The 16,828-nt window shown below is 33.8% G+C and overlaps 1 protein-coding gene across 1 annotated transcript; it reads right to left on the bottom strand.

The window, feature by feature from the left end:
* Positions 1 to 14,154: 14,154 nt before the first annotated feature.
* Positions 14,155 to 16,335, bottom strand: LOC145162423 (uncharacterized). The gene is made up of 8 exons (XM_079081570.1): positions 16,060 to 16,335; positions 15,572 to 15,639; positions 15,382 to 15,464; positions 15,182 to 15,260; positions 14,944 to 15,087; positions 14,741 to 14,878; positions 14,515 to 14,660; positions 14,155 to 14,418 (listed from the first exon to the last, which is right to left on the bottom strand). The coding sequence occupies exons 1-8, from the start codon at positions 16,193 to 16,195 to the stop codon at positions 14,328 to 14,330; spliced, it is 885 nt and encodes a 294-aa protein (XP_078937696.1). The 5' UTR covers positions 16,196 to 16,335; the 3' UTR covers positions 14,155 to 14,327.
* Positions 16,336 to 16,828: the final 493 nt, after the last annotated feature.

The following is a 16,828-nucleotide window of genomic DNA, read 5'->3' on the forward strand; positions in this document are numbered from 1 at the left end:
CGATGACTGAGTGGACCTAAGGGTATTCCAATCCAATGACTGAGTGGGTCCGCTGTATATTGGTATTCCAATCTGATGACTGGGGGAACTATTGTAATATAAAAACATTTGGTCTTTAATATAAAAACATTTTCTTCCAAAACTTTAAAGTCTCCAGTTTTTGTCATTTAAATCATAAGCTTTTATGTTTATTCATATGCATAAAGGGGTTTTGTGCAGTGTTGTAAAACTCGCCGAGTTGGCCGATTACTCGGCCGAGTAGTCCCTACTCGGCCCCTTACCGAGGTGAGTTACGAAATCCGAGTACTCCCCAATCGGCCCCTTACTAAAGCGAGCAGTCGTGTAAAACTCGGCAAACTCGGTGATTAATATGTATAATATTCTTAATGATTTATTATTTAACACATACACATGTGATTATTACTACATATATATATATATATATATATATATATATATATATATATATATATATATATCTTACGTTTTTAATAATTATTCATGAAGTGAGACCATTGTGTGTTTTTTAATTTTTGTGTATTACCATCTATCGAATTTTGTTATATATTTCAATCAACTTATGATTTTAAGTTATGATTTTGACATATATAATTTCTTTAAAAATATTTCTACATGAATTACTGAATCCGAGTACTTCCGAGTACTCGCTACTCGGCAGTCGGCCGAACAGATACAGAGTAGCGAGTTTTACAACATTGGTTTTATGTATGTACCCTTAATTCCCCTTTCTACTCCCCCCCTCTTCTTTTTTGTCCTTTTTGCTTTCTTTTTCTTTGTCTTTTTGTTTTTTTTCTTTGTTATTTTTTTAATCTTTTTTTGTTATTCGTTTTTTTATTGTCTTTTTTGTTAATTTTTTTTTGTTTGAAAAAACTTTATAAATGGTCCCTGTGGTTACCCAAAATCTGAAGTTTAGTCCCGTGGTTTAAAAACCTAATTGATGGTCCCTGTGTTTTCAAAACTTTTGATGCTTGGTCCTTTTTGCTAACTCCGTTAGTTTTCTACCGTTAAATGAATGGTATTTCCGTCATTTAACTATCCAGGGACCTTTTATGAGGTTTTCTTTTATTTTATTTTTTTTTAAAAAGAAAAAAATAATTAAATTTAATATCCAATGAGTCTCTTTCTCTCTCTCTCTCACACATACACGCTCATACCTGCAACAACCTCACCATTTCCTCTTCAATATCCTTGTTCATCATTAACTCCAAATCAAACACCTCCACCGTCCACTCCTCCTGGACCACCGACTGCACCCACCGTGGCAAATCCACCGCCCCACGGTACCCAATCCCACCATGCTCAACAATCGTCGGGCATTTCACAGTCAAAAGCTTCAACCTTATCGTCGGCATCCCCCCTCGTTTACTCAACCTCCTGAGGATTAAACCCCACTGCTGGTGAACACACCTCTGATGAAACATCATTCCCTTCAGCAACCCACTACCCTATTATCTCATCCATGAATCGATCTCAAAGAAACCCAGATTGATGTTGATTTTTCCGACGAATCTGAGTCTCATACCCCTTTCCCTTCAATCGACTTGCAGTCGTCAACCCTTTCATCTAGGTAATGCAGAAGTCGTTCTTGCACCCACCAACTTGATCCACATCAGGTATACACCCTTTAATTCCTCCTTCTCAGATCAACTCATCTGAATTCAGTTTTGTTGACCTTTTTACAAACACACCTGGACCAAGTTTTCTAGTATGTGCAACCAACAATAACCCATTTAGGTTTGCATCTCTGTGTGTCTTCTTTCTCCCAACCCCTAAATATTTTCTTCTTCTTCTCTTTAGGATTTGATTGATTCGATTCCATATCTGGGTATCTATCGGACGAAAACCACTCCACATCTGGGTATCTATTAGAGCTTCATTTGTTTTTTTGGTTCCAAATCATTCCAGAAACGAAAGCCACACACGAAATCTGGGATTATTCTGGATCTTGTCCCAAAACAGCCCCTCTTGATGTGTGAATTGTTTGATGCAGATGGGTATTTGGTGTATAAATAAGAACAAAAACAAGAAGAAGGGAGAAAATGGGAAAGGAAGGGTTCAAAACGATGAATAGTGTTGGGTTTTATTTTTCTGGTTTCTTTGTATGTTTGTTTGCAGAAGCGTTGGGATGTATTTAATTCTCTTCCAGAAATAATTTCAGATTCAAAAAAGAAAAATTGTTCCAGAAACGATTCTGAATTCACTGGTTTGGGGGTTTGTCAATGTAGGAGAAAGGGTGGGTGGAAGGCTTCCAATGCATTGTAGACGACATAGGATTGATCCTTGAGGGTTACTTTATCGATTATCTTGGTAGTGGTGGTGGTATGTTTATATCTGTGTTCTTGATTATTAAAGAACAAACCAATATATGTGTTGGTTGTTGACGAGAGAGAGAGAGAGAGAGAGAGAGAGAGAGAGAGAGAGAGAGAGAGAGAGAGAGAGAGATAGAGAGAGAGAGAGAGACCTTTTATATATTTAATTATGTTTAATTTTTTCTTTTTTTTTAAAATACGAGAAAACATCATAAATGGTCCATGTGGTGGTGAAATGACGAAAATACCCTTCAGTTAACGGACAAACTTAACGGAGTTAGCAAAAAGGACCAAACATCAAAAGTTTTGAAAACACAGGGACCATCTATGAGGTTTTTAAACCACGGGAACTAAACTTCAGATTTTGGGTAACCACAGGGACCATTTATGATGTTTTTTCTTTTTGTTTTTTTGTTTTTAATATTTATAATAAATACATATTATTATTATTATTATTATTATTATTATTATTATTATTATTATTATTATTATTCGTTTGGGTTATCCTTGTGTTATTTTTTTCATTTAGACTATCTATGTTTTATTTTTTCCGTTCGGACTATCTAGTGTTATTATTTTGTTACGATTTTTATAGCCGTTAAATAAAACCCACACACAAACATACATACAATTGTTTGTAAATTTTTTTAACACAAAGATACCCAAGACAAAAAAAATAACACAATGAAAATAAATTTAAAGAGACATCAAATCAAATCAATTATTTTTAAATAATAATAATAATATTAATAATAATAATAATAATAATAATAATAATAATAATAATAATAATAATAATAATGGAATACAACAAAAAAAAATTACAAAATATGTTAAATCAAAATGGGTTAAAGACAACAAAAAAGACAAAAAAAAAAAAAAAAGTAAGTTTACGGAGAAATTTCAAGAATTATGGGGGTACATACAACAATATTCATACATAAATACTCTGATTCACTATTGTCTAATAATTATGCAAGTATGAATAATAATTTTAATATTTTTTACTCTTATTTTATTTTATATTTATTTCATGAAAGATTCCGATGTAAATAAATTGAGTGTGATGATCATGGTTTGAGTTTGAGACTTGTTTTGTTGTCTGTAGGGGAGTCGGACTTTAAATTCCATTGTAACGCCCGGTTTCTGGTATGTATTTAAAGTTATAATTTATTCATTTTTGTTTAGAAACTCGACGAGTTGGAGGCCCCAAACTTGTCGAGTAGAGATCAGATGGGACGCGGGTTTTAAGTAACCTACTCAACGAGTAGGCTGGCAGGGGTGAAACCATAATTTCGGGGGTTTGCACCCTATTTGAGCGTCTTAATCCCCACATGCTAGCCTCATTTACAGCCTCCAAGTTCCCAAACCCTAAATCACGAAACCCTAAGGCATTGTATGAGCTTGTGAGTCATTTTGAGTGAGTTTTGTGTGTGTGTTGAAGCTTGTGAAGGAAGGAGAAGCTTGGGGATTCAAAAAGAAGCTAGTAAATCCAAAGACACGACTTCATTCTCATCATTTTCTGGTAAGCAAGTCTCAAACTTGCTTAGTGAATTCTTAGATCTCCTTATTATCACTTTATTGAGTTTTTGGTCCAAGAAGCATGATCCTTGGGAAATGGACGTCCCAAGTGAGTATACCTTCAGATCTAGAATCATAGAGGGCTTTCATGGCATAAAGATGCAAACTTTATGGCCATTGAAGCCCCATGCAAGCTTTAGGATGTCATTTTGGCATTTTAAGCTCCAAAAGGCCATGCACGGAAGGAAAGTTAGAAGCTTTACGTATTTCTGAAGTATCTAGGGTTCAGATCTCAGTGTATATGCCTTAGTTTGGAGTATTGATGGCTTGTGGACCAAGATCTAGGTCCTAAAGAGTTAGGGTTTGAGCTAGATCCATTAAGTAAGGGTAATAACGGGTAAAGTTGGAAACTTTACCCTTAAAAGTGTTGGATTAATGTCTAAGTCCATAACTATAATTGGTAAGACTTGACCCGACTCGGCATGGTCCATTTGGGTTGCATGGCATCATGCATTTGGATAGACTATAATGAGAGAAATAACACTTAAGGTTGGTTAATATATTATAAGTTCTAATATATTAATAAGGTTATTTAATTAGTATTGATCAAGAATTAATTTGGAATTAATTAAGTGATCAAAAGGAGACTAATTAAATATATGGGTTGATTGTGTAAATCATTCATTCTTATATATGTGGGCTTGTGATCCAAGATTCCTTATGTTGGACTAAGTCCATGGGGTGACCCATGGATACTCCATGGAGGTTAAAATCCATGGAGCATAAGGAATGGGTAAAGTTATGAGTTACATGGTGTAACCCTAATAGCCACCATATAAAAGAATCTCATGGCTCAAGAAATCGTGCACTAATGTGTGAGTGTGAGGGCTAGACGATTTCAAGGAGTGTTCAAGTTTCTCTCAAGTTATTCCAAGTGTATTTGGTGTTGTGTGAACCATTTGAGGTGTCACACTTGGGGCACTAGGCACTCAAGCTTCATGAAGACATTCTACATCAAAGAGGTATGTATTCTATCTTGTTATATTTATTATTTTGTATGCTAGATTAGGATAATACCTTGGATGTTCATAATTGTATGTATAATAGAGAAAACATAGATCCAAGGTATTTAGGGTTGCATGTACACTTAGGAGTGTTAGAATGCTCATAACCCAACAGTGGTATCAGAGCCTAGGCTTGTTTTCTTGTTATACGTGCAAAAGTAGCTGAAAAATCGAGTTGGATGCATATATTCGATTGTTTTGGCTGGAATTGGACTAGGAACATTACCCTAAGATGTTTTTGGACTTATAAACTTGTTTTTGATGTGGTAATGTTCATGCTAATCCAATTTCTAAGATAATTGTCATAATTTCAAGATTTGTATTAGTTTGTATGTTCATGCTAATTTCTTGAAGATTGATGATTTGAATTATCTTGTTCTTATGAGGTTCTTAGATTAATAGAAAAGTTGTGTGAAATAGTTGTTTTCAATCCATTTTAATCTAAGAGTTTATTCCAAAGTGTGTTTTTGTAACTTGTCCTCAAGTTATATGAAAAATCACATTTAAGAATCATAAAACTCATAAAAGTTGGCAAAGGTTACAAAATGAAGAGTCTAGTTCTAATTAAATGGTTTTATGACTTCATAACTTGTCCTCAAGTTATGGAGGTTCAAGAGTCTCTTCATTAAATTAAAAAAAAAAAGTGTAACCTTAATTAGTTCCATAAGTTACAATAAAAAAAAGTTATTTTTTTTTATTAATTAGTTTAAAGTCTTCCATAACTTGTCCTCAAGTTATGGAACTTAAAGAGTTTTTTTTTTTTTTTTTTTTTTTTTTTTTTTTTTTTTGTAATTAAAACTACTTTAAACTCATAAGTTATGGAATTAGTTAGTTTTGAATAGTTTCAAAACTTGCCCTCAAGTTTTGGAATTTGAAAAGTTTTCACTTATGAATACTTTAATTCCAAGTTAGCCCTTAGAATTTTAAAAGTTAAAATTCAACCCTTATACTTTATAATATTATAAGTTAATAATATTTATATATATGTATAAGAGTAAAGTTAGTCTTACCGTTAGTAGGCCTCATTCACGAAGCCGGTCTATAAGGGTGTATAAGGTTACTGCCTATAAAATGGCAGTTTAATGGGTGTCCACTCTCACCCACCGCTTCCTTGACTGGTGGAGGGTCGTTAGCCGAACGGGTAGGACAAGGACTATAATTCTCCTTTCATTAAAAGTATTAATGATAAATACTAAGTAACTAAACTCTTATTAATACCCAATCTTAGTTACTTAGGAAAATGTGAATTTGGTGCTAACCCATGAAATTACACTTTGCACTTTGCTTAAGTCGTTAGTGGAGCGTGTGTGGTTAACCGGCACACTAACCTGGACTTAACAAGGTAGGCAAAGGGTAACTTAATATTTATCATAGTATCGGTGGAGCGTGTGTGGTTAACCGGCACACTGATTAAGGGGTAAATATTAAGGGTACCAAGTATATTTGCATGGTTATTCACACCTTGTTTTGTGATCCTCGGCATCCCAGTCACAAAACCTGAAGGGCACACTCGAGATTGAAACATGCCTTTGAACAGTTTAGTGAATCTCAAAGATCTAGGACTTTCAAATCCAATTAAAACCTAATAAATTATTTCGTTTTTCATGGTGGAAATTGGTGAATCGTCATTCACCTACCTTCAAATATTTTATAGCTTGGATTACGGCATCCCTCTTCTAAGTTATAAAATAGTTTGTTAGGTCCTAGCCTTAATATTTCATATTGGGTGTCATATTAAGGACTTTAAATCAATTATCTTGAATATCTCCCAAAAAGATGTCTGGTCTAGACATTTATGATCTTCCCAAATCTCTTGAAACAAGCTTTCCTAAATAAAGATGATGTCCCATGGATATCATACTTCTTTCACCTCCTCCAATTATTCTCCCTAACCCACAAGTTCCTAAAAAGTTTAAGGTCACTCAAGCCCTATTGGCAAGGCAAGGTCTAGGTGTGATCACATCTTGGAGATGTAGTCACATATTGACAAGCCGGGAGAGTTGGGTGTCAAAGTCTTGAGAAAGTTGGTGGCTCAACTACTTTCTAAGTCACATAGTGAGTTCTTTTGGGAATCCTATGAAACAGACTAAGACAAGACCCTTAATGATCTTATCTATTTGCTAAGATCAACTTCCTAAAACGCTATGGACATTGACAATGATGACATTGGATATCCAGTAAAGCTCTCTCTTCCCAATGGAAAGGGATCGGCCATAGTCAACTCGGTTGACCCAATGGTAAAGAGAGAGGCGAAGTCTGAGATAGTCCCATTATCAAGGGTCCATAGGTAACTATTGCCAAAGGAAGGGGCATTGGTTACGAAGCTGCCAAATTTACCTAAGGATGTTAAAGTCAATAAGTTTGGCTATACTTCAGGTAAAGTCCATTGTCTAACTCTATTAAGTACATGCTGATTCTGAACGTGAAGATGGATTTCAATCGCATGGTTCGGTGATCAGAATTTTGGGCTATTACTTAAGAGTTATGATATTTATATTGCTTAGGAATAGATAACAACAAGGTTTTCATATGGATTGTAAGGATAAGTTTTTCCGCAAAGTTTTAAAATAAAAGAAAAAGGTTTTGATTTTATTTATTTTAAGTATCCTTACAATGACATTTGTGAAAAGTTGTTGCTTATAAGATTCCATTGATAGCAATATTGGAAAAATGGATTTGATTCTTTCGGTTGTGGTAGTGTCTAATATTACCAAATAAGGAAAGATTCTCATCACCCAAGGTTCAATTGGACCGAAACTTGGAATCATGCAAGTTGAATAGTATGATGAATGAGAACTTTCAAGCATTGGAAAATCAAGACTAATTACTTGTTCACATGGATGTGTGAGTCAAGTGAAGAACTAAAGGGATCGAGTACACATTCTTGTGCACTGGTCATGTCCACCACAAAGCTCGTTAAGACTATTTGATTTACTAAAGTTTAGTAAATATGGTTATACTTACAAGTTTAAGTATAATTCTAAAACATTGGAAAAGTCTCAATGTATGGCAGAACGAATGGGAAGAATCAAATTAGGCAGAAAGATAAAAGTTTCTCAAATCTGAAAAGATGGGAGAGTACTTTAGTATCATGTTTGTGATCATCTTAATGATTTAGAAATCATATCACAATTAGTCCTCTAAAGGTCATCTTAGTGCATTCTTATGACTAAGAAGAGGAGTCATGAATTGTTGAATTGGTTAGATCAGGAAGATGAGTCATACTTCGTTCCAAAACAATTCTTAGATTCATACTCCAAGATTGTAACTTGAGTGACATATCTTAAAGAAAGGTTTAAAACACTTGTCAAATGTAAGAGTAAAAGTGTCCTACTATTGTACATTTGAAATTGGTAAGTTGTGATGTTTTGGATAAAACAAAGACCAACTAAGGCCAATTGTGTGAAGTGTTTGTCTTGATAAAGAATCCGCACTATCTCTTGAATATTTGGCAAGATAGTCTTATATGTCAAGAGGATAGTGGGAGTCTTAAAGATCCTAAAAAGAATTTCAAGAACTAATCAAGAATAAAACCTGAGGTTGTTCACTAGCACACGACTTGAGGTTTATAACCTATCGTGTTGACATATTCTGTGGCCATTCCAGTTAAAGTTGGCTTTGGATAGGAGTTCTGAAAGTTCTCAATTGGTTGCATAACAACTTGGAAGCAATGGCAGGCCATGTACTGCCAGGTGGCAAGAAGTTAAGATTGCATAAGTTCAGTCCATATGAGTTTGGATTTGTCATTATCCTTGTCTTGTGACTATGGTTTTGACGATTCACATGGATAAGAACACATACACCATAAAATCTAAGGGTCATAAGGTTTCTCTCCGATTCATGAAAATGATGGTGAGGAAACACTTCCACCAAGTAGATTTGAAGCAGATGGCAAAAGGTCTAAACAATTGAGACTATGATTACGACATCCCTTTTCATAGTTCTGAAATTGTTTAGACACACATGCATGCTATCTAAGGAAAGGTGTATGATTTTGATAAAGTTTTATCAAAGCATCTCGTATCAGAAATCTGAACTTTGGTAAGAAAGTCAATAAAGTATTGATTTCTAGAAGTCCAGCTGATTTCTGAGTACATGTCAAAGCTAGTGGGAGCATAAGTGTTATGCTAATAATCATCATGTTAGTGGGAGCATGATAATTATTGTTAGTGTTGCAAGTTAGTAATGTTAATTATAGAAAACCAAACTTTCAATTCGTGAGGCTGCAGGGATTGAAAAAGTTGTTTTGCTATAATTAAGGGAGAGGATATACTTCATTTCAGTTCTAAAGGCTTAGATTGAGACCTTAATCATCTTTAGTCAAGAATATATATATGAATTTCATGTTGGATTGGTTCAACTTAAGGAAATTCTATATATTGCGTTCTCAAAATTCGATTACGATTACGACATCCCTCTTCATAGTCAAATTTTGAAAACATGGAAAATAAAAATATTGTAGCAAAAGACTGGTCTAGAATCATGTCTTTATGTGAGACATCATGAATCGTGTACCATTTGCTTTGGGTACAGGATCGATTGCATGTGCTATAATATTTGTCATTTCTAAACTTTTCCAAATGCCCAGAGGCATTAAGAAGGGAAAAGGTCTAGAATTGGATATGACTAAAATGATTAAGCAATTGTCGAGGACAATCTGAGGTTTACCAAAGATTGGTTGCTCAGGGACAGTTGGAAGTATAGTGCTAATTTTGGAAGGACCATATTGACATATTCTGAAAAGAGGCTTCTCTTATTCAGAAGTGATAGTCAAAATGAGAATATGGAGTTGTCTCCATAGGTGGAAGTTATCTGTGTAAGATTAGAAAACTTAATGCAAGAAGCATGTCCAAAGCAATGTACTTTGAATATGAGACTTAGTTTCCATGGAGTTGATCTCCATTGGAATACCTTATAATGATTGTTGTCAAGTCTTTCTGACTTCGTGCATAATCATTAAGAGGATCAATGCATATAAGTTTAGAATCTAACAGATTTCAGTAAATGGCATGAATTTGGAATTCTTGCATTTGCAGTAAGGATTTGGGACTGTGAAAAGAGGATCATTGGAGTGATGTTCAATTGATCTATTTTACAAAGTAAAGATCATAGACAAACATAGTATGCATACTTGGTGTATGGCATGACTAGTGTTTAGAAAACATAGTGTACATGCTTGGAGCATGGGACAACTATTGTTTTAAATTCAAGTATAAAGTTGATAAAACCGAAACAATGAATAATGAGTAATCAGTATGGTGATAAATAAAAGTGTTTATTTATATTCATAGGGTTTGATACCATATTTGATTCATTTATTCTTGTGTTTCACTTTGCATGTTTTGACTTCTAGAATAACTAAGTCGCTCTTCCTGAATGATTAAGTTATTCAAACCATCCACAGTCGGTCATATGTTGGAAGTAGATATGAATCAAGACTGTCATGGGTTGGTTTGTAGAGGTCCAAGTTGGTGGACAAAGTGGTGCTACAACACTCATGAGTGCTCATAAGTTCTGAGTATTGGATTCAACCCACGCTCATTTGAATCACTTCATGGATTTTATCACGAGTGATCATGAGACGATAATATCTTATATTCTTCAAACCTAGAGATATGAGTTGTTACTATGAGTTGGTTATACATTGATTGCACGAAAACGCATTTGGTAACTCGATGTTATAAAACGTGCCTTTGTGTATGATTCAACAAGTAGTAGAACAAGCCATATGAGTCGAAGTTTATCCATTCCTTTTACCTTCGGGATAAAAGCGATATCTGTGGGCCCCTCGATGATTTAAAGATGATACATGTGAGTGCTTGGCCAAGCCAGGACTGATTTGATTTGTTCAATCAGTCAGTCATCATGAATCGGAAATCGGGAAACAACAAATGGACAGAGAGAATGATTGATAATCCATGTCTCAGTCCATATGATATCTAGAATGGAGGAATATATGATCCCTTATCTAATGGACAAGTCATTGACAAAGGTCAGAGTTCATCGACAAGGTCAGAGTTCGACAGAAGATTTTGAGAGCTACGATTGCTGATCGGTTCCTGAAGTCATACGCAATAATAGTTTTAGACTTATCCAAGTGGGAGACTGTTGGATTAATGTCTAAGTCCATAACTATAATTGGTAAGACTTGACCCGACCCGGCATGGTCCATTTGGGTTGCATGGCATCATGCATTTGGATAAACTATAATGAGAGAAATAACACTTAAGGTTGGTTAATATATTATAAGTTCTAATATATTAATAAGGTTATTTAATTAGTATTGATCAAGAATTAATTTGGAATTAATTAAGTGATCAAAAAGAGACTAATTAAATATATGGGTTGATTGTGTAAATCATTCATTCTTATATATGTGGGCTTGTGATCCAAGATTCCTTATGTTGGACTAAGTCCATGGGGTGACCCATGGATACTCCATGGAGGTTAAAATCCATGGAGCATAAGGAATGGGTAAAGTTATGAGTTACATGGTGTAACCCTAATAGCCACCATATAAAAGAATCTCATGGCTCAAGAAATCGTGCACTAATGTGTGAGTGTGAGGGCTAGACGATTTCAAGGAGTGTTCAAGTTTCTCTCAAGTTATTCCAAGTGTATTTGGTGTTGTGTGAACCATTTGAGGTGTCACACTTGGGGCACTAGGCACTCAAGCTTCATGAAGACATTCTACATCAAAGAGGTATGTATTCTATCTTGTTATATTTATTATTTTGTATGCTAGATTAGGATAATACCTTGGATGTTCATAATTGTATGTATAATAGAGAAAACATAGATCCAAAGTATTTAGGGTTGCATGTACACTTAGGAGTGTTAGAATGCTCATAACCCAACAAAAAGGACTATTTCAGTGTATATGTGGAGTATAGAGCTTAGATCTGAAGAAAAGAAGCTTAATCCATTAAGAAGGGCTTAACAAACTGAAGAACTCGACGAGTTCATAGCGGAACTCGACGAGTTGGGTCGGGGTGTCCCGATTCTGTTGATGGGAGGAATTCGACGAGTTAGGTCGCGATTTCAGGGTTTATGATTTATGGAACTCGGCGAGTTGATGGATCAACTCGGCGAGTTGGGTCAACCCAGAATGTTGACTTTGACTTGGACTTTAACCAAAGTTGACCCTTAAGGGGTTATGAGTATGAAAGGAGTAATTAAGGAAATCTTCTATGTGGGCTCGAGTCAAGTAATATCCGGATTCAGAGTTTTTGCAGCTACTTCCAGTTATCGAGGTGAGTTACCTTCCAGTAGAAGTGGGTCTAAGACATCAATGTCGACCCACTAGTAGGAGTATAGAGTAGAGATGATTGTTTTTGTGATAATTGTATGGTTTGCCACTATCTGATGTGATTTATATGATATATGCCATGCTATATGTGATAGTGGTAGGAGGGGTGGTTAGACTCCGTAACCGGTTGTGATAAACCGGAGGGTAGGTCGAGCACCCAGATATGTCTTGCATTATGTTTATGATATGTTATTATGTGGTAGGGGTAGGGGTGAAATAGTCTCCGTAACCGGTTGAGATAAACCGGAGGGTAGGTCGGGCAGCCAGATATGTCTGACAGGGGTAGGTCGGACACCCCGGTATGTCTGACAAGGGTAGGTTGGACACCCCGGTATGCCTAACATGGTTAGGTTGAGCACCCAGGTATGCTCAGCAAGGTTGGTCGGGCACCCAGATATGCCTGACAGTATGTATTTATGTGGTATGATGGGGGAACTCACTAAGCTTTGTGCTTACGGTTTTCAGTATTGGTTTCATGTATTTCTTCGAAAGGAAAGGAGTCGGCATGATTGCAGCGCATCACGCCACGATTTCCGCACATTAGATTCTTGGGAGTTATACTCTGATGTTGTTTTATCATGACATGATTTGACTATCGATACATTGGTTTTGGATATGAGTTGTTTATATGATGTTTTCAGACAAATGGTTTTATAATTATTAAATTAAAAATGAAATTTTTGGTCTTAAATTTTGAAATGTTACATCCATCCCTTCCATTTATCTTTTTGTGGGTTAAAACTCACTAACCGCTATTGATATCGTGACTTATCTAGCTTCATATTTTTACAATTTTAGTTTATTATTTTTTTCTACAGTTTTAGCCCAAACATTAATTTATTTTTATTTTTATAAATTTGGTTTTTTATGAACTTATTTTATTTTATTTTTAAACTTTTATTTATCTTTTTTTTTTCAAATTTCTCATTTTGCAACTTTGTTTTTAATTTTTTTTAACTTTTTTTGTACATCTTCATTTATGTCTTTTTTTTTTCAATTTTACAGATTTCAAATATTTTTATAAAATTTTCCCAACTTTCTTTGTACATCTTTTTACGAATTTACTTTTATAAAATTAATGTTTTTTACATAATTAACTATATGTATCTTTGTTTTTATGTATATTTTATGTTAAAACACAACCATTTATCTACCAACATTCAGAAAAAGACTTATATTTTGTTTATATCCAGAAAAACTCTTACATTTTCAGTTACATTTTACATTAACCAAAATATCCGGTTTTTTAAATAAATTTTCGATTGTTTTGTCACATGACATTTATCTTTTTTGTTTGTAGGTTAACATAGAAACAAAAATAAGTGACGTTGGCTCTTGTCTAAGGTAAACCTGAGAAATACATCATTTACTTAACGACTATTTACTCAAGCAAAAATAAGAAACATTGCTTATTTTTTCTATGTCAACCTAAAAACGAACAAGATAAATGTCATATCACAAAACAACCGGTAACTTAAAAAAAACAAAAAAAAAACATATATATGGGTAAATCTGAAAGGTAATTGAAAATGTAAGGGTTTTATTGCATATAAAAAAATAAAATGGTTTTTTTAAATGCTGATAGATAAATGGTTGTGTTTTTGTGTATTTTTTTTCCCTTAAGATTTTCTGTTTGTACAAATTCTATAGTAAATTATTTTTTGTTAATTGTACATACAAAAACTTTCTGTAGCGAAATACGAGGGTGTGCTACTCCTACATAACTACTCTCCCACAACTTTTTTCCATATAACCTACATATATACATTCTAATAACTTACTTTAAATTTCCCAATACATATTTTGTCTATATTGACTTATATGCTATGATATGATAAGAATGTCATAACAATCTAGATTATCGTATTTAATCCATTTTTCATTCATTTTAGTTTACCTTTTGGCTTTTTTAATCCATTTTTTAGTCTTTAATTTCCTTTTTAAACTTTCCTTACTTGCAATAACTTGCTTGCACATCTAGCAACCTTCTAATTGTATGATATACAAAAAAATGACCACTAAACCTTTGGTGTTGACTTGTATGAGCTCACTAGTATTGAATAAAATCTTGTTTACACACTAGTTCTTTCTTTTGTAATTAACTCATGTTTGATGCTGCAACTTTCTTCGTCTTTCCTTCATCACAAGATCACTAAATGTTGATGATTTGGATATTGTGACCACATTGGATGACCTATTTTTTCAAAAATCATGGTTTGGTGAAAATGAATAAAAGTGTAACATCTTTTAATACTTTAAAAGAAAATAAAACTTAATGATGCAACATCACCCTTCTTCTATTTGCTTGTGTAGGATTTTGACCACAAATTTGCTTTCTTTTTGTGCCCCTCTTTCCTCTGTTTGGAAATGAAAGGGACGTGATATTGTGTTTCTTGGGATTAGTTTCTTGTTGTGGGATTTTAAGCACAATGTAATCTGTTAAAAGAACACAACAATGATCTTTTGGTTACATAAAGAAAAGAGAATAACAACATATATGCTTCCTCCTCACAGACCTTGTTAAACAGTTGAGCATCATTGACTGTTCTTCGTGGTGGAATTCTTTCATCAATTGCAAAATGAAATTCTTGAGGTATAGTGACTTGTCGTTTTTTGTTACATAATAGCCCCAATTCCCCTTTACTTTCAAGTATCTACAGGAATTTTAAGTATATATGTTAAAGTTAATTATAAAAGTTTAAGGTTTAATGTTTTATACCTTCTTGTTTAAAGGTCTGGCCTTGAATTTCCGAGCTTTCTCCAGCTGTTCTTTGGAATTACTAATCTTCAGATGTCGTGGCCTCAGCAATGTCTGTAAACAGGGTATCTTGGGGATTGTTAGATTTGTTTTCCATTGATGATTCTGCATGAAAAGAAAAAGAAGAAAACTTAGACGATGTATACTATACTAAAATATAAATTGTCATATTTCAGGTGTAAAGAAAATAAGGACCAACCTGTCTTGTTTTTGCTTCTTCAAGCTTGTGCTTCTTACGAGGTGGAGGTCTAACACTCTTACATGTTAAACCTGTATCCCTACAGATATAAGAGAAATTAAGCATAAGAAGGTTTGACAGAAGGAAACTCTATATGAAGGGTTTTAAGTGTGATAGCTAGTCTTTCCAATCATAAGAAACTCTAACTCTAACACTCTTACCTTTGTTTTTGTTTCCCTGGTTCCATTTTCAGCTTCTTAAAGGTATCTATGAAACCTCTTGACTTAAATGGTGTTTCCTGCAACTAGAAGACAAAGGTAACATTTTAACCACAATAAAAAAACAACAATGGACAAAAAGTTATTTGTGCTAGTGAAGAGGGGGATTGGGGACATATAAGTCTCGTATAACCTTCTGGGGATTTTCGGCTTCATTCAAGTAACAAAGGCTTTCAATCTCAGTAGTTCTTGATGTACTATCTGTAGGTATAAAATGTACACCAATAAACAAGAAGCAATCATGAATTTGAATGAAAAATGTCGACATAAACAACATAAAGCTAAAGATAACCAACCGATCCGATCCATTTGGCATATTATTGACATAAACAAATAACCATTCGTTCACCATCACTTTTTTAAATCAAACTGATTACGGAGTTCTATGACAGTGGGAAATGATTAATAGCAATAAAACATCTAATGTTTCATAAACTCTAAAGTACAAGTAACCAAAGCCACTACTCAAAAACATCAATTAACATGTCCGTTAAACTGAATACGCTAAACTTAAAATCGAATTCTGAAAAGGAGAACCCTAATTGAATTTAGAATCTTAAAATTCCGAAAAAACTTGCAATCAAATGACTTAGAATCACAAAGTTATGACGGACAACGTACTTGAAGGGGAATAGCTAAGAGCTCCCTCGAGTAATGCTTTGTTCATATGCTCTTCAGTGTCTCCTTTACTGTAATTGAACAATTTGGTCGCTGAGAACTTGTGCTCTGCATTGATCACTCTATTTCTGGAGTCCATTCACAACTTTTGATTGATTTGAAGACAATATCGATAAACAGATGTAGAAGGAATTTGCTTGTTAGGCAATTTGGTAAAGAAGAAGTAAACGATTCATCAACCGCTGAATCATTTCATAGAAGGGAGAAAGCTTACGACCGTTGAAGTCGCACAACTGAAAAAAGACCCACAACGTAATATTTTGATTGTTTAAAATTTAAAAGGGAAAAACCACTATTTTTGTCCATTAAAAATACGTTTGATTTTGCTTTAATTACTTTTACGTTAATTTTATGCTAATTTGTTTTTATTAAAATAAAAATATAATGATGTGTTTTCATTCAAATGTTCATTAAAAACGGTATAATAATCTTATAGGACTGGTCTTATAAAACTTTCTAAAAAATAGATCATAAAATAGTTATGAATATAATTAATATAGGCCATGTCGGAACCTAAAATGGTTTTGAATGACAAAAATATAACTAAAATGGTTCTATAATTTTTTTCTACGCATACAATTCATTCTAAATTTGACTATTTTTTATTGGGTCTCATTTCTTTTACCTAAAATTTTACAATATCTTTCTTTTCTTGACAAGACTTATTGAATTATTTTTTATCATGAGTACTTTTTCTTTCATATTTTATTTA

Source organism: Lactuca virosa, chromosome 3, assembly GCF_052849685.1.
Source record: "Lactuca virosa cultivar CGN04683 chromosome 3, Lactuca_virosa_CGN04683_v6, whole genome shotgun sequence".
NCBI lineage: Eukaryota > Viridiplantae > Streptophyta > Magnoliopsida > Asterales > Asteraceae > Lactuca > Lactuca virosa.

Bases quoted from the DNA above. Each gene is read 5' to 3' on its own strand.
- LOC145162423 (XM_079081570.1), bottom strand. From the start codon at position 16,195: ATGGACTCCAGAAATAGAGTGATCAATGCAGAGCACAAGTTCTCAGCG. The intron at 15,465-15,571 runs GTTATACGAGAC...TTTGTCTTCTAG, and splicing joins AAGCCGAAAATCCCCAGAAG to TTGCAGGAAACACCATTTAA. The intron at 14,419-14,514 runs GTGATGTTGCAT...TTGAAAAAATAG, and splicing joins CACAAGCAAATAGAAGAAGG to GTCATCCAATGTGGTCACAA.